We start from the raw sequence: 26,440 nt of genomic DNA, 5'->3' as shown, positions 1-26,440 counted from the left end.
GGGGCCTGCTCGCACCGCCGAGGAGTTTGTCTTCACCCTGTTACAAGAATATTTTCCCCTTTGCTAGCTCCAAGAGGGAAATACAGCAAGGCTGAAGAGTCCTGTGAATCCTACTATGCCCTATTCACCTTCACGCAACTTCTGAGCGCCCTTCTGCTTAGGGCTGCTTTCTTCATTTGCCATAAAATCCTGGGATAACCCTAGAAAGAGCTTTATTTTGCTTACCAACATTATTTCACTGATAGAATCAAAGGGGTAGAAGTTATAAACGTGCAATAAAATTGCACTTTTTTTTTTATTCTTGATGGGAGAGGCAAATACTTCCTGAAGGCTGTGTTCAAAATTAACTTAAATATCTTACTAAATTAAAGACCTAATACAACTCTGAAATCAGTTTAATGCAGAGGAAGAAGAGACCCCAATCAGCAACTGCACCCAAACAAACACTTCCAGTTTTTGTTTTAAAACTGGACAGCATGTTTTTCTTTTGAAGAATGCTCCTATGCCAGACTGCATTGTAGCGTGCACAGACTGAGTCCAGTTTTAACTTGCCAGCAGCCTCCTTTTACTTCAGATAAATAAACAAAAGCTTTAGGATAAAGAAAAAAAAGCTGAACTAATGGAAGACGCAGACACTTAGACCAATTTAAAGTTTACTTTTTCCCATTTGCAATGACCCTTTTCACAAATACTTGATAAAACCAAAAGACGAAATAGTACTCAAAGCGTTTGTTTTCTGTTGTTTCCACTGTCTCCCCCACTGAATACAACTTCCTATATTACATTTCCCTATAACTTTCAAAATTTGTGTGTAGCTGTCTGCAACAATGTGCCACATCAGCACTATCAGTCCCATCAAGCTTTCAAGGTTTGTCCTGGCTTCTCTGTTCTTTGAAAAAGGTCTTCTGCTGATAACCACTGAATTGGGTCCCTCCTGACCCAATTCTCATTAACAAGAATTGAAAGAGTTTAATTTCCAGTACAGAAAGACAATCATTTTTAGAACTGTTGCAAAAAAAAAAAAAATACAATAGATCATATCTCAGCACTTCTTTATTTCCTGTCTGCAGCAATTTTTCAAGTGCTTTGTCCCCAGGCAGCCAAAAAAAGTGGTTGATGTGGCAGATAGAACAGCACTATTCACAGTCTCAACAACAGACTGTCTTCATAGCTTATGGAAAGTTCACCTTGCTATCCCCCGCTGTTTCTGTTGTTTCTCATCACTGTAGTCACAACAATAATCCTATTTTCAAACCATTCTACTTCACTGGTCATTCTGGAGTTTCTTAAAATTTCATCCAAAGTTATCTCATGGTGGCTACCGTCAGTGATGAAAACATAATTAGATTGCAATTCTTACATTACTAACAATACCAGCATCATTCCAACAAGAACGCAACGCAATATTCAGCTGCCTCTTTGTGAACACAATGAATAGTACATTAATGGAAATAAGTCATCAGATCTTACTTGTTTGTCTAAAGGTCCTTTGAAATTGGTTTGTTGATTTATCCAATGTTCATTTTGTTAAAATAGCAGATGTCAGTCAAATGTCTCAAAGGAGCAAACGAAGGAAACAATAGACAGCCAGAGCAGCTGAATTATGCTTGGTTAATTAATTCATCTCTGTACTCTATCTTACATGTTCAGACCTTTAATGAAACAAAAAGATTAGCACATTAACAGCACCTGGACAACACAGGGGGGGAAATAAAACTAACTGAAGTCTAATACAATGGGTCCCATAGCGTAAGAAAGACTCTACCTATACGAAACGCAGAGGTATCTTCAAACATCAGCCACCTGTGTCCCCCCACTCAGATTTGGCGTTTTAGCATGAGTTATTAGCATACCAATGAAGTGTTTGAAACACAGGAAAATGTAGCAGTAGAAAAACAATTATTTCGCTGTACTTTTCTTAATTTCCTCTTGAGCCCTGCATATCATTTTCTTTCATGCATATTCTAGACTGATTTTACACGATATCCCATTTGCCAATGAGAGTAATATAAGCAGAGATATTAACAGTCACGTGTTGTATCAAGTATTTTGGAAGCAGAGGGGCTTTTGTTTAAAGGGCAATGAAAACACGCTGAAGAGGTAACTGGAAGAACCCTTAGTACCCTTCTACTTTTGTGAGGATACATAACCTAGTTTATACGGGTGCTCACACGCTAACAACCAGCTCCCTCTGGGAAACCTTAGACAGCACAAACAGGGTTTTAAAAATACTTACAAAATTGTGTTCTGTAGCTGCTATATTTAAGACAAGCATGACGACGAAAATAACATTACTGCCATAAGATTTAATTGCATTGCAAAGCACTGCTTCCATAGACAAGAAAACAAAATTCAAATATTTATTATTTCGTATCAAATGAGAGGCTAATCAGCTGGGAAGTTTTGATTCACATGATCATAACTGAAAACATTTCATAGAAGACCTATGTTTTAAATTCGTATTTATGCTAGCAAAGATTTATTTAATGAGTATTCATTTTTCAATTAAAATGGCAAAGAAAATGTAAGGTGGACTACCAAATTATCATGCAGCTCAAGAGAGACTTGGGCTACCCTTTTAGTTCTTGCAACACCACAACTCTCTAGTGCAACTTATACAAATGGATTTTAAAGGCCTGGTAAAATAGTGTAAATTTCACAGAAATACGGTATCTTGAAACAACGTATTCCTCCTGGAATTTCCATATGAAATTCATGCTGAAATTTCATTTAAGTCATTTTAATTACTAAATTGATTTTTCTACACAAAGACTACAAGCCCCCTTGAAAGTATCAGGTAACAATTTTCTGGTGAGATTTGGGGAATGGCAGTGCAAGACAAATGAAAAGACTACAGAACTCCCAGCTCCTGGCCTCAGAAAGCCCAAAAACTCCCAACAAAGCAGCCTAGCAGCTGTTCTCGCAGCCCAGTTTCCATCCTTTATTTTTAGCCCTTGCCATAGTCACAGACTGATGGAATTCAGCTAGATTCCAGCTCTGTGACCACAGAATAGCTGCAAAACCAGCTATTGAATTTGTTCAGACTTTCTACCATACGGCCTGTGGGAACAATGTAAAATAACGTGAAGAACATCAACACAGACATAAAAGGTTACCTACCTGGATTGCTTCTGCTAGTGGGAAACTATCCAGAGATTAAAAAGATCACACAGACAGGAGGCAACAATGAAAGAATTCTCCACATTGATCTCTTTTGAATCAGTCCTTTATCCACTGAGCGTGAAACAGTGAAAAGTTGAGCTCCACAGCACAATATTAGGTTCATCTCCATGTTCCTAGATCTTAAGGGTTTAAAATAAGTTTGATGTGAAGTTACCAGTAGCTTTTGTGAACATGCAAAGAGCAGAAAAGAGATTACAGGATTAATTCTCTCACTGTACATCTGATTGTGAAGGAGCCTCTATAGCAAGTTCTTTTATTCCGCTTTGTAGGTTCATCCACGTGGTAAACGAGAGGGTAGGCATAAACAAAAAAGAATTCCTATTCTAGATGTCACTTTTATAATTTTATTGAGGACTGAATACCTTCGAAACAGCACGATTACTGTGAGAAAATGAAATAGTGATTATACAACTTAGTATTTTATATCTTGCCTATATATAAACACTGTATTGATTTAACTCAATCACTTTACCTAAACTGATGCAATTTGTGCACAGATATGGTAGGCAGGTATGTAGAAAGGCACTGCAATTACCTTATTTGTGATGTCTTAGGTTTCCTCCACTGCAGGCTATTGGGTTTCACAAATCACAACGTTAAAGTCTCACCCCTAATCCCTGTATTACCCCATACCAAAAATTTTAAAATACCTGTATCATATATTTATTCTTACACAATCCCAGAAATCTTTGTCTTCCAATAAAAGATGTGAATACCACTTTTTTTTTTAAAAGGAAAAAAGAATTTTGAAAAGACTGAAAATAACTTGAGTTGCATTACACATTTCAGTAAATCAGCATTTTAACTCCTCAGCAGGTGGCAGCACAAATTTGTTTACAATATCATTAATTCTGTACTGTATTAAGTAATAATTAATTCTGAAATTTGTAATTAAGTAATTCTTAAATTTGCAATAAAAAACTCTAGTGTAAGATAATTATACCAGATGGAAGAGTTAATTAAAAAAAATATATATATATCTATATATCTCAATCTGTCTGTTTAGTCCAGTTCTTCAGGATCACTTCAGCTGCATCCAGTGTGCTGTCTTCCTGCAAAAAATGGAATACCACTATTACTACAAGTACAGAGTTCTTGAAAACAGAGTAGCAATCGCAATTACATGATCCCAAATCAGTATTTGGCAGTGTCACTTACATCCTGTAAATATCCCAGTCAGTTTTCCCATTAACAGTTATACCTACAAATCTATACTACACAAGAGAATCCCAATTCCTTGCAAATATTTATTAGGTATATTTGTTTAAAAGATAACATTTTTCTCAGCATTAATATTATCAAATTCAATGATACTGGATACTTCTTATATAAATGCTTGGCATTTACACAGTGATGTACTTGGCTGCTTTATGTTGAACACGATAATATAGTTTCCTAATCTTTAGGTGTACAGCTGGGGTTTTTAAATCTTCATGCAACTGAGCTATGCTGTTAACTACTTAAACATAACCCCTCTGAATATGGGTAATCCATTGGCCAGTTGCGTGGCTTGGCAGCAACCTGGTCAGTCATACAAGCAGGCTTTAATTTGGCACGATTACTGCAGTTCATTCTTGACAAGCCACATTAACAACCAGCAAATTTCATCCTGGTTGTTACTGGCTCAATTTGTATCAGTCTTTATACCTCATCCTAAGAGCTATAACAACATAATCAGAAACTGCCCTTCATTATTGGTTCAAGCTAAGGTGCACATTATTATACTCTGACAGTTAAAGAGTTCGCACACATTCCATCATGTTATGTCTGTGACAAAGCAATAGGAGAAACATCTTTTAGGGCACTCAATTTATCAAAGCTTATGCACATCCCCAAAGTCTTTCTTTTCAAGAACAGAAGTGGGTGAAACAGGAGGAAGAAAATATGAAAAGCAAGTGCTCACAAAATGGCAGATGTCAGCCCATTCACAATTTCTGTTTTCTTCAAAACAAAAACGGGTGAGATTCCTTCCTGTGTCTTTGTTTTCTTTTGTAATTTGCAGCCTGCGTAAAACCCTCGGTATTTTCTGGTAAGTGAGATAAACTTGAAGCTGACCTACCTAATATTTTTGTTTTTGGAAACTGAATGGACATGCAGTATACCACTCTGCTAACATAGGCATTATTCTTCATTCTGGATTAGAGAATCCACCTTAATTGATAGCATACCTGCCTCATACATTTTCCACTGTCACCATCGGTCAAGAATGTTTTACAAATCAATAGAATAAGCTAAAAAAAGACTAACCACCAAGTTGTTTTCTGGCAGCTGCCCTTCTTAACCATGCTGCCCATATTTATGGTTTCAAGTCTCTCAGCAAAAAAGACAGCTGAAGCTAATTTGTGCTGAATTTGACACCAAACTAACTTTCTGCCTCTAAAACCATCCAACTCAGATCCTCGGCAAAAATGTAACAAATGGCCTCTTACAGATTTTGGTACTGCACTGATTTTTGAGCCTCAGGTATTCCCAGGACACACATTTACCTTAATGAAGCAAAAACGTATATATTTTTCAAACTGCCCTTTTGTCTCAGGACCACAGAATGCTGAAAGAGGGATTGCTGACAGTTTCTGAAAAATAAAACAGAAATATTATTTGTTTATACATACATAAAAAAAATAGTTTAAAGCATGATTTTACTATTCCATTTCTATAAGTCTCCCAACATTAAAAGGAAATACAAGGTTGAATTTTGTATTCACTAACTAGGCTTAAACTTTTCTTAGGCAAAACAGTTTAAAGGTACTTTTCTACAACTAGCATTTAAGCCTGGAGAAAGAACAGATGCTGGGACTTAACACAAAGCATGCTTAGCAATATTTTAGCCACATCATTTCCAGCAGTTAGTATAAACACCAAACAATATTTTGAAAGTAGTATCCCTACTATGTTATTAAGTAAGCATGGTTGCACTGCTCTTGGTTTCAATAGAAAAAGCATGTCTAAGAATAGAGTACAGCTAGGATACCTTACCTTAGATTTTATCATCCATTTGACAAATTTATAATCATAAGGTTGATTCCCATCTACATCAGAGAGATCCACATCTAAAAAAAATTTAATTTAAAACAGACATCATATTGTAAGATTTCCCAGACCCCAGTGGGAAGGCATTTGCTAACAGCACTCTTACAGTTAATACTACAGAATAAAGATGTATGATTTTACTTAAAAATATTATTAAAATTATAACAATTAACGAGTACAAACTCAGGATATAGAGCCAGGTGCTTGGCTCCCAAACTTTTCATAATCATAAATTTTTAAAAAATATAAATTGTTTTTATCCATCTCCTTTACCCTTCCTAAAACTTTGCAAAAGCTTTGCAAAACAAGGACAGCAATTAGAATCACAAACATTTTCCTGAAACTTGTAAAATCTAGCTCCTGGCTAAAGTCAAACAGAAAATTCCAGTCTCAATTAGTATTTCTGACAAGTGTTATGTGAATATGAAATGAGAAGATAAGCTGAAAATGCAGCTTTCATTTTGAACTAACTACTTATTTGCTTTCCGCACACTTTTTAATAAGCTTTTTACTAACTTAATGCAGAAACATCAGCAATCATAAAGTATCCTCCATCTGGAATGACAGGCTTCAATCCAACTTCTCGAAGTAGCTGAGCCATCCGATCACGCTTGCTTTCCAGCTCTCGAGACAGTGAGTAAAAATAGCAGTCTGGGTCATCCATGCGTTTATAGTCTATCCAAAATGCTCGTGCCAAAGCCTCCTGGAAACACAATGTTCAAAACACTCGGACACACACACTTCCTACTGAAATCACGTAGATTTGTCCTTGATCCTGTAGCTCCTGTAGCAGGATCTGGCCCTTATTAAGCAAATCAGCAAGTTAGAGAAGCTACATCTGGTAGCATCATTTGTTTCTTTCTTTGTGCTGTGGCAATGTCCCAAGCACCCAAGTACTCACTAGTCAGTAATCATACAACACTAATAAAAAAATGTGATCTAACAGGTAGAGATAATGCTCAGTAAAACAAGACCTTATTGCAACAACTTTTACTTCTATTTGGTAGTAAACCACAAAGACTGTCATGTTTGTTTTATGCAAAAAGCAGCAGTTTGTAGCTGAAAGACTTCTGTTGTTCTTAAAAACATTTGGTGAGCTGACTGAGTTTATCTTCCTCTTTTAGCACCCCAGACAATTCATCGTTGTGATTGTTTTATCATAGTGAGGCCTACAGATTTGCTATGCCCAAAAAAAAAATAACCTCCTCAACTTCATCTGTACCTACCTGTAATGGAGTTGGGCAAGTATACAGTGTATTTTGATGAACAACTTGCAAATGCTTAATCAGGTTCTGGGGGCCAATAGACCAACCAAGCTAAGGAAAGAAAACATGCGTATGTTATACTTACAGCAATGCTGTTACTTCAAATCAACATTAAAGTTAGCAAATGTCTCAAGTTTTTCTTTTTAAGAATTAGTCATGAAATAGTTTTGATAAAGAATTCAGAAAAGGGCTAGTTTACCCAAACTTTGCTGAATGATGCCATTAAGTCTAAATATGAGGCAACAGTTACAGCTTCACCTATCCACATCTCTCAAATGGTACTGAGCAAACTTTGATTTCTAAACCCTTTTATATGAAGAATTAAAACAAAGCTTTTATTAGGAATCCTATTCCTAATTGTTTTAGGATCTTTTCATCTCATAGGAGTCCATGTGCAGGGTAGTTTGAGCATAAAACAAGAGCTTACTATTGAATCAAATACATTTCTTAACCAGATACAACTCAAATGCGATGGGTCAGTTGGACCACAGGTGGTGATGAAGAAAGAATTTAGCTGCCAAACAGTTAAATATTTTGTTTACTTTCTGATATGTATTTTAAAGTCAGGCAAAACATTATTATTAAATATTTTACAGAAACATAAGCCATTCTAAAACATTACCTCAATCTGAAAATATCACCACAAAACTAGAAAGTTAAAATATAATAGTGCTCTTCAATAATTTTGATCGATTTTGAACAAACCATGCAGTATTTTTTTTTATTATTATTATTTTCTCACAAGAGCTAATTAATCAAGAGATAAGAATAGACTTAAAACAATGGGTATTCCAAGTAGACAGTTGTTCCAACTGAATGTTATCTTCACTTTTTGGAGACACCGATTTGCCAGAAGCTTTCAAAAGACAGGTAACAAAACCAGAGTGTGATAGATGCATTCTGTAATTCATGTAACTAAATTCTTTTCTATTGATTCTTCTTACCTTCCAGCCAGTTACACTGTATGTTTTTCCAGCACTTCCTATAGTTATTGTTCTTTCCCACATACCCGGCAATGTAGCTGTATATAAAATAAGATTAATTGGTTTCATGCACACTCACATATTCCATGTAATTAGAAAAACTGTACTGCCCCTAGCTAAGAACTACAATATGTTCATATACCACTGCAGTAAGAACATTCTAAAATTACAGCAACTGTAACAAGTGAGAAAGAATATATGGGCCAGTGATTCTGGCATAAAAAATAGCATCAGAATTAATGAATGGAGAAAGAAAAAGAAAATAAATAGAGGCACAGTTGGTGAAAACTATCTTTCTTTTCCTCAGCTAAGATGCAAAATTATTCATAAGAGATACAATCTCTCTTATGTGCTACACATTCATCTCAATAAAACATTATTTCTGACGCCTGGTAACAACACTATACACAACATGAACTCAAGCACTCACAGCCATTTTAACAGACTTGTTCAGCAAACAGTTCAGCATCACTGGATGTCTCAAATCAGAAAAAGAAGGTTTCTAAAGACACATAACCCAGAACCAAATGCCCCAAAAATCAGAAAGTCAGAGAGACTGAGCAAACACATTACGTTTTGTTCTATTAGGTCAACAGGTCTGGGACTGACAAGCAATAAAAGCTAGCTAAGGATGCCTGCAAGGATTAGGGGATTCATGGAGGCCTATCTCCATCTCTGTATTTGTATCTTGCAGGAGACCAAAACCTCTGTTTTCTTTCAAAGGAGGTGACAGAGCAAAAGTCTTTTCTGTCAGCTTGCAATTTTCTTTTGTATGCTGCTTCACAGTTTGGACTCTCCAACTCAACTCATTTTCAGCAGAAACAGGTAAATCAAGACACACTTAAGTCCAATAGAAAACTAGACAAGGTCATAACATTACTGCAGCTGCAGTTACAGCACTCAACGCCACCTGACTCCACCACACTTGTACATTACAATGCTACCAGTGAATTTGTCAATTGTTAAATTCCCTCTCTGGGGAAACCAGTGAACACGAATTTTTCCAAACAAAAACGTTGATTTTTCATAAGGAAGTTTTTGCAGCAGTTACATTCATTAGGCATGGTACAGGTCTTTGCAATTATTTGAAAACAGGCATTGTACTCTTTTGAGCACACTTGCCAATAAAAGAACCAAAACAATTAGCAGGAAAGAGACTCATATTCCTATTAGCTCACCCATATTCACTCAACTGCTCTGTGACCTTGAAAACAGAAAGGCAGTTTGAACAGATGCATCTTCTAGCTAGCTAGGTCAAGAGCATACATCACTTCCTAAAGATGACCGAACTAGTTCTCACAAACTGCAAGAAGACTTGAATTTCAAAGCAAATGCCCTCTAGTGATACTGTTTTGCCACATAGTCATGGGAATTCAACCTGGGAGACAGAAAGCAACAGCATTTCAAACAATAGCTGCAGCAAAAGGGCACAGGGAAGGATCAGCTCCATCATTTTTACAAGCAGCAGGTTTTAAATAGGCAAGTTCTTTCACGCCATATGGCAGCATCATTATATGACACCACAACCAAGTTTGATTACAATTTATAACTAACAAAGTGCAAACTAACACACATAAGCCTGTTACCTGGGCTTGCACTCAGCTTGTTGAGATGCTTGTTTTGAATCCTCAGTTACAATATGCAACCCTAATCACTACGTAGAGGAGGTTCACTTTTTTTTTTGTTTGTTTGTTTTACAGAAGTTGGATAATGATGAGAAACATGACTGAGTGCTCCACACTACAGAAAACTGCCTCAGTGACAGCACAAAAACTGTACTAGTTTTATGACCTGTGGCTAGCAACTCCATGATTTCTTAATATAATTTAACAGATCAGATGCTAAATTGATGTAATAACCATTTTGTACCTCTCACAAAGGAAGTGTCACTGCATTTGATGGAATATGTAAAGGTTAATATGAAAACAGGAGTTTTTAAATAGAGAAATAACATTCAATTTTTTCTTGTATTATCTTTTGGTAGACTTAAAGAAGTCTAAGAAACTGAAGTTAACAGATCTTGTTTCTTTTACTGAAATAATGCTATTTTTCACAGTTTTATCCTGAAAGTTTTATGGTCATTTTAACAATAAAGTTAAAAGATGATGTCATGGGATCAATTACAGAGTATATACCGAAACCAAGTTGACTAACTTTCCAGGCTTTAACTTGCATTATCATCACAAGGGATTTTTACATTTTCTGCTGAACTACAGAATGTCTTTTGTTCAACTGTAAATGTTTTGGTTTGAAGCGTTAACATGACAATACTGACACTAATGAACAATAGAGTTACTGTGTTTTAAGAATTCACCACCTGTCTATTAAGACAAAGCGTAACTGACAACATGAGTGTTCAAACCTGCTGCCGTGGCAAAGGAAAATGGATCACCTTACACCACCCACAGAGACTTTGGTTCTAAAGATGGCTATTTGCATGAACCACCTGCTAAGTCCATGAAGAAAGCTTTAATCTAACTCATTTTACTTTGTAATTGGGACAGGATAAAGCACCAGTTACTGTGGTAACTTGGTATGATGTACTAACTCAGATTACGATCACGTGAAGGTATCTCTATCAAGCCACCACAACAGCCACAAAGTCAGGCCTTTCAAAACAGACTCAGCCCATGCACGGCCAATACAATCAGCATAGCACAGCTGTATGATCAGCAGCCGTGTAGCTGAGCATTGCATGGTCATTTAGATATGTATTTTTGTTGTTATTTGTAAGAATCAGTTTCTACAGTAATGCCGTGCTCCTACTATAGCCCTCACTAATGGAGAGCTTCTTTTACTGCCACTCTAGAGATTTTAAAATGGTAAAAGCTTTAAGTTTGAACTTCTCTCAGTAAACGTTATCTTTGAGAGGCATGTTTATGATACCATTCCACAGCCACTTCTACGATTCCACACACACAAAAAATCAGTACCTATTTTGATGTGCTTTTTTCCTTTGTACACCAGCCATTCATACACCTCATCACTGATGCACAGGGTATCATGTTTAATGCAGAGATCAGCTATTACCTGGAGCTCTTCTCTGGTAAATACCTGGGATGCAAGAAAGTAAGGGCAATGCATTAATCATAGTCTTTAAGGCATACTCTGAAATTACAATAGCGTTAAAGGAGGACTCTTACCTTGCCTATAGGGTTGTGTGGGGTATTCAGAATAATCGCTTTTGTTTTGGAGTTAAATTTCTTTGCAAGTTCAGCGGGATCTAAGACCCAATCAGCACTAGATGCACAGTTTCCATCATTTTTCTTAAAAATAAATAAATAAGAACTTAACATGCATTACTGGGATGCAACACGTTACAGACTAAACAGAGATGCCCAACTCATCACCCTCAGACACTTTACTAACCACACACGACAACTTATCCCACCTGTCCTGTTCTCCTGGGAGGAGACAACTCCAGAACAGGCAGGGAGGCCAAGAGCAAGATACATTTCTATGACAGCGGCAGTCTTCTCCTGGCCACTGTCTGTCTTACACACACACCGACCACATAGTGTGTAATGCAGGCAGGCACACGACAGGAGAGTTCGTGGCCTTCCCATACACTACAACAAGTGGGTGCATGTTTGGCTGGAAAGACTTATCACTGCCTGCTGGACTAGGACGTCAGCTCTTTCCTTCCTCATCTATGGGAGGACAGCCTAACAGTTAAAAATCTGTTCCACTGAGGCTCTGGAGTTACTGCGGCATTACATGAGGATGACAGAAGTTTGGGTCAGTTGCTGCTGAGAACAATAAGCATGGCCATATTAACTTTGACACGTGTGCTTTACTGGGAGAGGGCCAAACAAACAAACACACATGAAACAGAAAATCCATGGAGGAACCCCATCCCTAGAAGGAGGGCACCATGAGGAGTAGTCTCACCCAGTCCCCCTGGTACTGCCCAAACAGTCCCTCAGCCCTCCCCCAGTAACAGGGTCAACACTTCGTATCCATAAAAACCTCTGCAAGCTGCCAATAAGGAAAATGTCTACCACACAAACGCTTCTTATTTAGTAAGTTGGATTTTAGAAAAGAAATTGCATTCTATCACTGTATGAGTTGCTGAAGGGATCAGAAACCAAATAGTTTGAGATGCGGCAGATACAGAAATTGCACTGATACGACCATCCTTCCTGTATTTCTACTGAAAACATTTTCTGATCACATCCAAACAAAGGAACATTAATTTGTGCGTTCTGAAAGCTGATTAAGGTAAATGAGAAGCATTGTCCTACTTTTACCAATACTAGTAAAATATTTTACCTGCTTTGGATTATCACCACCTTAGACTCACGCTATAGTGATCTATTTCATTTTTATATTATTGGATATTATGAAAAACTATAGAGAAAAGCATCTCCTACAAGGTGTTCAAACTGTATTAGGTATGGAAGAACAGTTGAATATAATGAATATATTTTTAAAAGCTACTCACATTTCTCAAAGGAATGAAAACAGGCTTCGCACCCGCCATTTTTACCATTGGTTCATAACAGTCATAAAATGGCTCTATTATTATTACCTGAAATTATAATCATGAGTATCAGAAACAGAAAATCTTCAGTGTGTGATGCCATCATATTTCCAGATTTGCTTTGGTAATATAACTTGATAATGTTTCTGGCACTCCTGCCTGGTTTTAAAATTGCAGAATGATCCTCCACCATCACGTAACTTCATATAAAAATGCCCTCAGTCTAAGTATGATAAGCACTGCTCTTTTTTTTTTTTTTGACAGACACAGGCTGTTCTCTAGTTACTTTACAGATGTCAACATGTAACATCAGGGATGCTTGGATCCTGCACAGAGATGTGAAAGTGCAAGACAAAGATGGGAGATAACCAAAGATGGCAGATAAAAAAGAAACAAACAAACATGAAAAGCTAAGAGCAGAGAACTGTTAAAAAAAAAAAAAAAAGTGATTATCAGAGCAACAAAAAAGGAATAAAGGATACAGATGAGAATACAATATACAAATGAAACTGATGAAACACTGAAAGCAAAATGCAACAACAAAAGAAACTCTTGTCCACTGTAGGCACAAGGAAATATTCCCTCCCCCCCCCCCCCCCCCCCCCAAATTAATTTTAGTATCATTATCAAACAGGCAGAGAAATTCTCTGAAATGAGAATTTTAAATAAAAACTTACTTCATCTCCCTCTTCAATTAAAGCCTGTATTGTACTAAAGAGAGATCCATAACCTCCTACTGTCACTAGGATATCTGTGAGAGGGTCGATCTTTCTTCCACAAACTCTCTCATACACTTGAGACAAGGCTTTCACCAACGACGGATGCCCCTGTCCAAAGCAAAGAAATGCAACTGATAGACTTTGTACATTCTCAGGAACGCAACAAATTTTTTTGCTGTTTTTTCCCCTCCCCACATGGAGGGAAATTACACATTTTGGAGCAGAAGAATATGGGATGGATGCTCAGTAGTAATGGGTTTTAACAGGCGGTATGGTTTAAACTTTTTATACATGGGGGAAGAAAAGTTATTTGAATTTATTTGTATCTTCTATGATATTTTTTTTAATCTAGTTCTTTTGAATTTCTATCTATCTTATTATCGTATCTCAGGATAGCTTCAGGTAGCCTACAGAAGAGCTAGAACAAAAGATAGGAGGAGGGAATACTCCGACACCAGTTCATCCTCACTCCTTTTAGAGTCTCTGTTCCAACCTGACCAGATCTCCATCTGAAGCTCCTTCTGTTTCTTTTGTTATCTTTCAACTAAAATTTTTTTGGTGCAAAGGAAACTTTTTTTTAATCCTTTTTATATACTCCTGATAAACTGTACTTGTGATCAGAATTATGATTCATATAACGATACCCCAAAACCTCAAAGCACCATTTACCATTTGTCTCCTGCAGGAGCACAGTGGTTAGTGTATTCTTCTCAAAATGCACAAAGAACAAGAAAACAATTAAACAAAGACCACCTACAACTTATAAATAAGGCGGCACACTTCTGTTTACTCAGGAAGACGAAAGATTTCCTGTTCTGAAAATCTTTTATCTTTTTTCATACTTGGTATAAAGATAGAAAACAGCTCTGTAAGAAAATGCAGCTATGTAATAAAAAAGCCCTTCACTAAGATATTGAATATTGTACCTCCACATGTAAGGCATAAAATCAGGAACCCCTCTGTAAACAAAAACATTACCATGAATTAAGGCTTGCAAATCATTGCTGATTCAAATGACAGCCATTTCTTCCCATGAGGATGTCAACTGCACAAGAATGCTGCACCACCCAGCTCACATTAGGTCACTCTACAGACCATAGCCCTACAGTCAACGAGAGGCCCAAGCGCTGCAGAGACTTGGGACAATGTCTCAATTATCAGATGGATGTACATCATTCATATTCATCCCTCCCACATTTGCTATCCACAAATACGTGTGCTCAAAAACCTTAGAATTGCAGAAGTTTGTAGAGAATGCACAAAGGGAGAAGATGAAAATACTGGTTAAAAAAAATCCTCTTTAATTACTATTCATAGTATAACTACTGCAAACATTCATAAATATCAAGGGAATTTAGAAGCAAGGAGCAAAGTGACAGAACTAAATACTGAATAATTGCACACATTGGAAAAATTTTATTTATGCTTAATTTGCAGATTGTTTTAGGGAATCGGTCTGTGGTTATTTGCTCAACAGGGGACCGTAGCCCATTCTGTCTGTAACAGTTCCGTGCCACGGCTCCTCCATAACCAAGTCTGGCTGGCAAGCATAGATTTTTCAGGTACCTTATTGTGGCTGGTAAACATATTCATGTTTAGTCCAGAAGGTCACTAAATTCCAGCTATCTTTTGAGTGCCCCCTACATTAAACGATGGCTTTACACTTTCAAGATTTACATATACATAGACACACATACATATATATATTTGCAATCAGCTAAAGGTGACTAAACAAAGTGACCTAAATAGGGATGATAATGAGACTGCATTCAGTACGGAATTTTTTGTTCTATTCTTATCAGGGTCCCAAGTGCCCTAATAATAATGAGACTCAGCAGCCTCACCTGGGGCCTCTACCCACACAACTGCCCCTGGTCCAAAGGCTCCATTTAAGTGCTATGCTTTTGTATTTTCTGCCTGCAATTGTTACAGCCATGCCTGTACCTGTCCATGGCCCCCGTTGATCCTAGGCCCCTACCTGCGGGCTGACCTCGCACCTGCCTTCTTCCTCTAGACCTGCCCAGCGCTCCCTGGGTTGTGTCTAACCATGGTTAACACTGCTGGGCCTGGTTTGTGCGCTGACTCCCTGGCTTGACCTCAGACCACCTCACCACCACAAGCTTCCTGGCCACCTGGGCTCACCTCAGCTACCACCTCCGGGCCTACCTTGCTCAGGTACCACAGCACTGGGCCCTGGCTGATGAGACCTCTGCCCTGCTCGTTGTGATAGTTTGTCCCTGAGGGAGCTGCTGGCCATTGCTGCTCCCTCCCAGTTCTAATGCATGCGGATCCTCAGAAAATAGGCAAGAAGTTACATTGGAATATATGAGCAATGATGCTACAGCTACCAACTCAATCACTGGCTTACCATCTATATAATGCTTTCCTATCCCTGCTACATCATGTGATCATCTAGAAAAACCTTAGATCGGCTCCTTAGGATCTTGTAGCAACCCTAACACGTGATTCTCAGTTGGGCAGTATGGTTTATCTTTACCACAAGAAGTGAGAAAGACAAACCAAACAGGAACAAGAAAACAATCATACTAAAAGAGGACAATAGGCATTGCCCTGCCTTGGACAATGACAAATGCCACACATTCACACCCAGCTCAAGACATAAATGCTACAAGACAACTTATGCAGCATGTAGTGACTGTCCTCCAGAGGACAAACCTTACTCTTTCAACCACTTCCTCATCTCTACTAACGTTATGGGTGAATCTTTTCTTGATCCAGGAGGTTGTCTCAATTGATATCAAGTACTTCTGTCGCATTCTAGGATTAGCCAATCTGACTCACGTTTTCGCTGACCAAAATCAGTAGTAAATGTGTAATTTACAAATCCTTAACCTTTGAATTGATTTATATCATCTTTGAAGGGTCATGCAATCTCATGTGCTCTACCATTTTGCTCTTGCTAAAGGTTTCTGCCTTGAAGAAGCATATACAGAGGACACTGGTTAGTAACTGATAAAGCTATTAGGGAAACTTAATTTGGGACATAAGAGTACAAACTACTGGTAAAACCAAGTTAAAGTAAAGTCTTAAATTTTCTCCCTGAACTTGGGTCCTCAAGTTCCACAGTACTTACAAAGCCTCGCGTGTACTGGTTCAGTCTGTCAACTGCTGCTACATTCGCCAGCTCTTCTTTAACATAGCTGGGAGGGGATATATCAGGAAGGCCTTGACCAAGATTAACAATTGAGGGATCTGCTGCCACCTTTGTAAATTCAACCCTAAAGGGAAAAAACAGTTTAAATTTAACATACCAAACAGAATTATCTTCTCCTTCATCAACATTAGAAGGCAAAAAAAGTATTTTGCTTTGCCAAACTCACAACGGTGGAAACATCTTTATGTAAGGAGTGCTCACATTGAGAGATGGGCGCTGGGACAATGTTAAGTAAGCACAGGAGTCATGCAAGAACCCAGTAAAAGGTTTATTTCCTGCCTCCACAGAACAACTTTCTTTTCAGCAGAACTGTACTTGGATGTGCACACACACAAACATACAGTATCTCTGGACATGGGCAGAAATGAAATACTACCCTCTTTGCAAAATGAAGTAGACCTAATTAGAACAGGTATGTTGAATGATTTAAAGGCTAGATACTGTCAAGTGAAGGTGTCACTTAAGCTGTCGAGTCATCTCAGAGCACTATAATTTTGTGTGTGATTTTAGACAACAAACTGCTGCAAGCTCTTTATTAGCTGTTCCTAGTACCCTGCCAGAAACTGATGTTAGGATTCTTGAACTACTTTTTTTCTCTTTTCATGGAGGAGTTCTACATTTCACCCTTCCCATATTAAGAGTAGTTTAAAAAAAAAAACCATCACAGTTCAATCAAAAATAAACACAAATTGCTAAAAAATGAGTCTGAGGACAGATGACAAAACACCTTACGTGTATATGTATATACACACACATACGTACACACTAATGTAAGCCCAAAACACCATTACCATCATCTAACAAAATCCCATCTTTACCAGTGATGGCAATAGCACTTTGAGACCAATTTAATACCTACAAAAAAAAGTGTATTAAGATGAATGAATTAAATTATCAAGACAAGTATAATGGTTTAAAAAATAAAATCAGATTAATTTGGGAAACAAAACGCGAGTGTAACTGAAGTAATTATTCAGCAATATTCACATTTAAATTTGAAAGCCGGTAATACTACCACACCCAAGAGCCATCCTTCTCCCACGTGGTTTACTAAATACACTGAATCCTAAGCCTAATGTTTAAAGGTAAATTATTATTTTTGAGCTTTAACAGAATTTGATTCATTGCTTCTGTCTTAAACAGGTGCAAAATATATTTCAGCAGAGACAGCAAGCGCTATGCATGTTCTTATTAGTAGTAACTATGAATTTGGAAAGAAAATACATCAGCCAAAGACATTTTCTGAAATTTGCTATTTTCCTTTTACTTACCACACATTGTTGTCAAGGCCTTCAATTCGTCTTGTGTTTTTGTGTCTAAAGGCCATTGTCTGCAAGATTGAAATATACAGACATAAGGGTTTTGTTAAGAAAGACAAAATACTTTATTGTTGGATTATGCACGACAAATCCTCTTTCATGCTTTCTCAAATATAGCATTGCCAGTTGAATTCAGTTGTTACACAGAATTATAGACATGGTCTTTCATTAAAGCTTCTGTAATAGCTTGAATACAGACTAACACGAAAATACACAAAAATGTCCTGAATCCTCATTAATTATCATCTAAACCCACTGAACTTGCAGCAAGAATGGAGCAGAGGCATAACGTAGGTCAGTAACTTGAGAAGATGACCTAAAAATAAAATAATAATAAAAGGATACATTCATTCTTCTTCTTTTATATGATACACTACGGACTTAAAGACTGATTTATTTCTAGCCCAACCCAGTTTGGAAAGTGTGTTTTCTATGCAATTTTATTTGTTAAATCGGTGGCTAACAAGAAGATAGGATAGACATTTCATCTTTTCATTCAGGCTTTCAACACGTTTAAATATTTAATTACAACACAGCAAAATCACATTAGAGCATGTTTTTGCTGTATATTCAGAACTTTAGTTAAGGCCTTAGAAAACATCTTTAGAATAGCCTTTCATTGAGTCCTCCCTATAAAGGCAGAGCAAAACTTACTGACGGTTCAGGTATTTTTAAGCTAAAAAAGAAAAAATGAAAATAAAATCAACAGATTTATTTGTATGTACAAACAACAACAACAAAAAAGCAGTGCATGCCCCTTTCTATCTGTAAACCAGCTAGACACTGGGAAAAAAAAAAAAAAACACATAGAAAACAAGTCCCTCAAAACTCCAGAAACTGTTTCTTTGAGTCAGACTACTTGTCTTAGTGACTTTTATGTAAGACTGCTTGCTATTTCCATTCTGTGAAAAATTTTTAAAAAGCATACTCCAGCTAGCACACTGTGAGATGTCTGAGTTACCATTATACTCAAAGTTTCAACTTTGAATTGATGGGATTAACTTGTAGTTGAAGTATTATTACACAGGCACACATTTGTGCTCAACTTGCTTACAGTAAAAATAAAAATAAAAAAGCTACCACATATGTAATGATTTGAAAAATGGAAAATCATATTATTAAGCTAACAGATATTTCTCCGCTTGTATGCCTTCTGCACAGATTTAATTCTGACCTCAACTGTAAAACACAAGTACCAGAGGAACCAAACAGTGACATCTTTCATTTATCCTCAGGAAGAAAAAATATGTATTCAAGGTAACTAGACAGGTGAAGTTGTACTCCCTGATATGGAACATACAACATAGTTAAGAGAGAGTTCCGACTAGGTGATCTGTACTGCATCTGTTGAAAAACACATATGGTTTAAAAGATGAATCCAGTTTTCCAATGTTTGTCTTAGTAAATTAACCCCTGGCTGTATTATATAAATATCAATTACACAAGTATTACTCTGAGCCTCCCTAACACACACTTTTTTTTCCACATGCCAGACTACTACTCGTACTATAAGGAAAAAGAAATCTCACCTTGAATCTTCACAGTTAAAAATGAGAATTCTGTATGGTACCATGGGAAATCTGTTCTGTTGACCAACTCTTCTTGAAATTGTTTCAATTTACTAAAAACTAAAGGCTTATCCACACTGTAGGATTTTATCCTTAAACGTAACGTAAATCTTAATTGCAGCAACTAACTTTCCCTAGCCAAAAAAACACAGTCGAGAAAAAAAGCCTTTGCCTGTTACAGCCCTCTTACTATCTTAAGTTTAAATACTTAGTACTTCAAGTCTTCCTATTTTTCTTGTGCCTTGAAGCTAGCTTTAAAATGGAATAGCTGGACCTGCATTAGTTATCAGGAGTTCAACTTACAGCAGAGTTCAGAGCCACCTCGTTACCTTGAGAAAGTAAACAAAATACCTCGCATTTATAAACGATACCTTAAAGAGCATTCTTTCTTCCAGAAGGTCATGAAAATCCTTAAGAATCTTTTTTGTTTTAGCCTAGTTACATCATAGCTTGATCATCTTCAAGCCATTTTTAAGTGCAAGGATAGGATTTCCATGAGTTTAAGATCAGCATTAAACAAGAGAGGCATGTCCTCATCAAGTTCTAATTCTGACCTCCTGCTTTCCCTGATTGCTTTAGATGGAAAGTCAGGTGCTACTCGTATTTATCTTTCTTCATAATACAAAGAAACTTGTGATTAACTTGAATGGGAATATGTTTAATGACAGAAATAAATACTTTTACATGGTACATAATTTAATTGTGAAATTCAATGTTGAAAGTTACAACTGAAGCCAAAATCTTAAGTAAATTCAAAAAGAAAAACAGGATTAGATTTCAGCATGGTCAGTAAGAACATCCAGGTACCTTAAGTAGAATACAAATACTTACAGCAGATGAAAAACTGACTCAGGTAAAATCCAGCCCCCAAAGTGGCTTGTATGTTAAAAGAAGCATCTCATGTAAGCAAACTATGCTGCAGTTGTCTGCATGATAGTTTGTTTCAACACCTGCTTTGGGCAATCTCACATGTGCGCTGGTTGACCCAAGCTGCTGACTAGATGAACTCCTGTTCTGACCTCGGAGCACAATTTACATTCCAGTCTTCTACATGCAATGCAGAGCATGACCTCCAGCCACCCATCATGTTGCAATGCTCTTTTTTCTCTCAACAAAACTGAAAGACTTAAACTGGAGTTACACAACCTCATAAGCAGTTAAACTGGGAAATGAAGAAGATACTGTATAAAATTAAGTTTGAGGTACTTATACATCCCTTGTTATTGCAGCATCAAGAAGCACAACTATTCCCGTTTCATTAGCAGAAAACTGACAGAGGAATTAACTGACTTACCAAAAGTCTGTGATAAAGGTGGGATCGAATCAGTCTCCTATATTTCAGGCTAGTGCCCTAACAACTAGGCGATCCTTCTGGCCTGGTACCTGCAGCTCTGACTTTAAAGACTGAAAAGGATACACAAAGCAATGATTGCCAAACTGTTGTGCTAGTGTGGCTAAATATTTCACTGGTTGGAATAACTTACTGTAGTCTTAATGTTAAAAGTTTGGGTCAATGTAACAAGAAGTAAAGAAAGTGCAGCTAATACATGTTTATTGGCAACATTACAAAATCAGTGCATCTCTAAAATACTGCACTAAATAGTTTTATCTATGAAGTTGATGGAATACTTACATCAGAGGCTGAAAGCTTGATGGATCTAGAAAGCAAATCTGTTCGTAGCTGGTATGTTCTAATGCCAAGGCAACAGAAGCTTCGTGAAGCACATAGCATGCCTGCATAATAAATATATAACCTGAAAAAAAACTTACAGATTCCAGGAACAAGTTTCCTAAACTAAGGAAACCTAAGTAAACTAAGGAATCACTAAGTAATTTTAAAAGGTAAGATCTTCTTCTCTTCCTTTCAGCAATTTTTTTTCATTGAAATCAGTTCTAGTAAATTATTTCCTTTTCATGTATTATAAACATCGAGGACAAAACATTAACTGACAGGGCTTAAAAACGTTGCTGAATGTCATACAAAGCTAAGGTTTCCTCTATCTGAAAACACTGTTTTGTTGTTGTTGTTGTTTTCCTTTGGATGAAAATTAAGACTAAATGCATTTCAAAGTCTCTGTTAAAATTGTGAAAATATGTTTGTGTAATAAAAATTGTTATCAGAGTATCACAGTTTAGATGTGAAATAAAAAGAATCGAATTTTTTTTAAAAATCACACCCCATTAAAACTGGTCTCAATTTTCAAGTGTTTAAAATCATGCACTTTGCAACTGAGATACTCAAGACGACCAGTCACACTGGAGATGGAGGCCTACACAGCTTAAATAGCTATACTAAGTTTTGCCTCAATGACTTGGCGAACATCAAGTATCTGCAATGGGAGAAAACAGAGAGCTAGGAAGGATGTTCTGTGTGGAGTAACAAGTCATTCCATGACTACAGAAAATGAGCCCTGTTAATCAATAACCATAAAAAAGAAGTAAGAGCTGGTACTTAAGGTAACTGCTTTCAGGATGTATGTTTAAACACACACATTGGATGATGTCAAAATGAATGGAATTTGTAAGAGAAAAATATATAACCCATAGACCTATATTAGAAACACAGTACGCACAGCAATATAATTATTAAATTTGTTTTCCAAAGCTTACTTATTAAAGAAGAGGCAGCCCCCACTTCCCTCCAGACTTTGCTACCTGAAAACAGAAAGAAACAAAAAAAAGAAAAAATAATACACTATTTTTATTAGAAAATATTAATGTTGTCACCTGTAAAACAATACCATGCAAGCTTTGCAAGGAGAAGCTGAGAGGGTAATTAAATATAATAGTACAGGATGAGTTTTTCATGAAGAACTGATTTATTACAACAAGAAAGTGTTCCTTCCATTTTAAATGTAAGCTAACATAAAAGGTCCACAAATATTCCTTTTAAAGATGCCTCATTGAATGAGTTAAGTTTTAAAAGTATGTTCATTTTGCCTCTCTTACACCAGTGCTACAAACTTAGTCTCAGCTCTGAAAATACAGGCTTTCCCACGCACTACTGAGTTGTAGCTAACTCAATTAGACCCTCAGTAATACCAGCGTAGGTCCATTTAGTGACATGCAAGTATGCAATTTCCTGACATTCCCTTCAAAAGGAGAAACACTAGCATTTTCCTCAACTCTGCTGGCCTAACGAGTAGCAAAAACAAACAAGAACTGAACATTTTACACTAGTCAGCAGATACTCTGAAAGAAACAAAATAAATATATCTGTTTAATAAGACCTGCAAATACATTTTAAGTTATTTTTAATAATACACAAATATGCACCTGGCATATTTGACATAATCTCTCACAACTACAGAGTGAAGCCTTTCTCATTGCGTATTTTGACAAAAACTATTTGCATAACATATGGATATTATCTTACAATGTGACTACAACAACCGTGCTGTTCTCCCAAGAGTCAGCCTTACTTGTACTGCAAACAACTGCAGTAGTTACTGCAGTGTGACAAATATGCATATTTTTACCTGTTTCATTTTGTACTGAGGAGTAGCAAAATGAAATCCAAATTTTCCAAACTTGACACACAAAACTAACTTGCAACCTTAATAAAAAAAAAAAAAAGTAGAATCTGTAAATATTTCTCACATTATTGCTGCATGAAAGACAGTGTGGTATTTGACAGGTCATTGTTTGATGTGAGGCAATCACACAAAACCACATCACATGAGGGGCACCAGATCTGTATCATGTCAATCTCTGAAGGTACCTGAAACACCTAAATTAAAAATTTATATCCATGTTTAACACCGCAGAACTGTAGAAATTGTCAAAACTTTATAAGGAACATAATGGAAAAAATATTTTGTAGAACGGCCTCAAAAAGCCAAGTCAAGGCCCCAATATGGAAAATTTGTACTGCTACATTTAAATCTTTATGATGCTTTTCCAGGAAATACTCTTCTCTCTGCAGTTCTGCAACACTGAATGCTTCCATTTAAGCTACTCAAGGAAGTAAAGGCAAAGGCCTCCTTAATATACCCAGGCAATCCCCCACACTGACATCAAAAAGCAAGCATGACCTGCTCTTTTTTTCCACACACACATATTCCCACTATTATTGTCTATGACATATTAACACATATCACAAGCTCAGGAGAATTATTGTTACTTTTAGGATGAGTGCATGCTTAATTATTACCTCTATACATGTTTTGTCAATGGGATGTTTTATAATGTCCTATGTTAAGTTTTTCTCATCCAGACAGAAAATTTCTTCCACTTCAGGAAAGTTACACAGTGCTTGACAGCTACAAGGGTGTTGCAAACCCTATTTCAACTCTAAAAATTTGTAAGGTTCTTCAGACACAGACAACACACTGGTCTTTGCGGGGAAGTGAAAAGGTATTAATTTTTTCTTTCTTAAATGTAATGTTTCCTTTTTCAGTCTTGGAACCAGACACTGACTTTTTGACCCAGAGTCATGTCTGTTAAACTCAGAAATTAACATTTAGGAGTACTTTTCATCCCATTCTAATTTTCAGTGCTCTGAAGTACTCATGCTTTTAGTCATAGTCAGTCCTTCCGGAATTTAGGCTTGCATAGTCGTACAGAAAACAGGAAAGTCAACATACTAGGGGAAAAAAGGGTAAAAAATTACTATTCCTGCAACTTTCTTTTTTTTTTTTTTTTTTGTTTAGGGTCGAGAAGCTAAGAAGGCTATTAGAAAGACCAACATGACATTTTTAGTGGGGCTGGGAGGAAGATACACATGGTTTTGATTCTGGTTGTCAATCTGGTTTAAACTCGGGAGATTTGGTGACTTCAACCAACCTAGAATATGTGAGAATACATATTCTTACATATTCTTGTCATGTGAACTCTGAGAATACATCTGTGCATTAAAAAACATGTAGTTCATGCTGTGCTTTATAAGCACTCAAATACAGAGACAGCCTCTGAGTTGCAGGGTCTGTAACTCACTTTACAGCAGCTGCGCAGCTTCCTGGTCATACAGTGCCCTAAGCTATGATGCTGCTGTACCACTGGAAAATTTTATGTGAAGTTACATGTTTCTGATGAAGTCATTTTTTTCCCCGTTGAAACTATACACCAAACGCTGCTGTCCCTTCATTTTTGAACTTCAGTTATACCATCTCTATAAAAATGCCTTTGAGTTTGAAAAACTTATGGTCAGACCCCTTCAGCTGGTGCATTTTCTCCATGCAGAAAGTAGTCTCATTTACTCTGCACTCCCAGTAACAAGTTATTAAAATCAGCGCAAGTCCTTCAGTCCTTCACCACAATAATCTAAATGCAATCACTATTATGCTTGTGCTGGATTTAATATCCGTTGGATATGCAAACTTGGAAGTTTCTCAGCCAAACTTTGTGAAGTCTTTGAAGGACTGCATCTTCATACGTGCCCAGAGTGCAAAAGCTTCAGAGAAAGAAAGGGCGCCACCTTACCGGCCCCTCTCCACAGCTTTTTGTGCCACATAAAACTGATTTCTGACAGGACAAGCCAAGAGATCTGTTGTTAAAAATGTTGGGCTCGGGGAAGCTGCTTATTCTTACTAAGGACACTGAACTTAAAAATTGCTGTATGTGGTGATTTGCCACACCCTACACTATTTTGTCACTGCACCTTCTGCAGCCTCCACGAAATGGAGACAACCAAGCGTGGAGAAACAAACTTTACAATGTAGAGTGAGGAGATGGATCAGGTTGGGTTTCACTTTTCTCCCTCATACTGCAGCTGTGCCACTTAAGACATTTTACACGGCAGGTAGCATGCTTTCAGTGGCAGCTCGGAGCACTCCGAGTTCGCAGTACAAAGTATGAAAGGCCACAAAGCGCCGGCCACTAGCGGACCTCCCTCCCTCCCCGACGGCCTCTGCTCCATCGGCTCCCGGCTGGCTTGGGGGCAAACGAACGCGCCCGGCGCAGCGACACGACTCAAGGCGAACCGAGGCTGCCCCGAGGGCTCCAGGCCCCGCTCCCTGCACGGGGCAGCGGCCGGCCGCCACCCCACCGCCGGCCGGGAGCGGCCTACGAGGCCCGGCTCGCCCCGGGGCCCCTTCCCCCGCCGGGCCGGGCCGGGCCTCAGCCCGCCGCCACAACTCACCGCCCGGCGCCGCTGCGCTCCCGCCCGCAAGGGGAGGGCTCGGAGCCGCCAGGGCGGAGCCGGTCACCGGCACGGCTCGGCCCGGCTCGGCTCGGCCCGGCCCGGCCCGGCCCTGAGGAGCCGGGGCAGCGAGAAGCGGGCAGGCTCGGCGGCGGGCAGCGCCCGAGGCGTTGCCTGAGCGAGCGGGCGCTGTGGTGGGGTCGTGGGTTTCCCTCCCGAGGGGAACGTGGGCAGTGAGCGCGAAATGCCTCGTTACATCGCGGCAGGCAACCGAGTGGAACTGCACGCGGGTCTCAGGGATGTGTGGTGAAATACCGGGTGAAAGGCTGCTGAAAGGCTCACAAAGACGCAATCAACTTGGCTGAACGTTTTAGAAAAGCCTCTGAATTTTCAAGTTCTGGTGGATTTTTTTTTTTTCCAAAGCTTGATTTATGATTTTCCCAATCAACTTGTTCTCAAATACTTCTTGATGTGAAACCACGCGCACGCAGTCCCCCAAAAAATGTAAGAATTGGTGCTAGGCTGGCATAAACTGGGCCAGTTACCCAACTCGGTTACCCTCTTGGGACATTCTTTCAGGAAGGAATGAAATGTCTAACTCATTAACAATGATGTCATACGAAAGTTCACCCCTTA

The 26,440-nt window shown here is 38.0% G+C and overlaps 1 protein-coding gene across 6 annotated transcripts; it reads right to left on the bottom strand.

Annotated features, from left to right (window-relative positions):
- Window positions 1–3,513: 3,513 nt before the first annotated feature.
- On the bottom strand, window positions 3,514–25,893 carry KYAT3 (kynurenine aminotransferase 3). 6 transcript variants are annotated; one of them, XM_035537277.2, is made up of 17 exons: window positions 25,805–25,854; window positions 23,205–23,281; window positions 22,336–22,380; window positions 21,359–21,459; window positions 21,020–21,129; window positions 18,110–18,168; window positions 16,758–16,902; window positions 13,622–13,771; window positions 12,906–12,992; window positions 11,605–11,727; window positions 11,395–11,515; window positions 8,423–8,499; window positions 7,440–7,529; window positions 6,730–6,916; window positions 6,160–6,233; window positions 5,670–5,756; window positions 3,514–4,235 (listed from the first exon to the last, which is right to left on the bottom strand). In XM_035537277.2, the coding sequence occupies exons 6-17, from the start codon at window positions 18,163–18,165 to the stop codon at window positions 4,173–4,175; spliced, it is 1,260 nt and encodes a 419-aa protein (XP_035393170.1). In that variant the 5' UTR covers window positions 18,166–18,168; window positions 21,020–21,129; window positions 21,359–21,459; window positions 22,336–22,380; window positions 23,205–23,281; window positions 25,805–25,854; the 3' UTR covers window positions 3,514–4,172. The 6 variants fall into 6 exon arrangements, with proteins under 6 accessions (XP_035393170.1, XP_035393167.1, XP_035393166.1 ...); XM_035537274.2 differs by lacking the exon at window positions 21,020–21,129 and having other exon boundaries at window positions 25,805–25,855; XM_035537273.2 differs by lacking the exons at window positions 21,020–21,129; window positions 23,205–23,281 and having other exon boundaries at window positions 25,805–25,893.
- Between the last annotated feature and the right edge of the window lie 547 nt (window positions 25,894–26,440).

This window comes from Cygnus atratus, chromosome 8 (genome assembly GCF_013377495.2).
Source record: "Cygnus atratus isolate AKBS03 ecotype Queensland, Australia chromosome 8, CAtr_DNAZoo_HiC_assembly, whole genome shotgun sequence".
Classification (NCBI taxonomy): Eukaryota; Metazoa; Chordata; class Aves; order Anseriformes; family Anatidae; genus Cygnus; species Cygnus atratus.
Note: the sequence above shows the minus strand (reverse complement) of the source record. Positions and strands in the feature narration are given on the sequence as shown.

What these genes read in the sequence shown, in the direction of transcription:
- KYAT3 (XM_035537273.2), bottom strand. Translation starts at nt 21,457, where the DNA reads ATGCTATGTGCTTCACGAAGCTTCTGTTGCCTTGGCATTAGAACATAC. An exon ending in ACCAGTACACGCGAGGCTTT is followed by an intron (nt 13,772 to 16,757) that starts GTAAGTACTGTG and finishes TGCTTTGGACAG; the next exon opens with GGGCATCCGTCGTTGGTGAA. An exon ending in TAATTGAAGAGGGAGATGAA is followed by an intron (nt 12,993 to 13,621) that starts GTAAGTTTTTAT and finishes TTATAATTTCAG; the next exon opens with GTAATAATAATAGAGCCATT.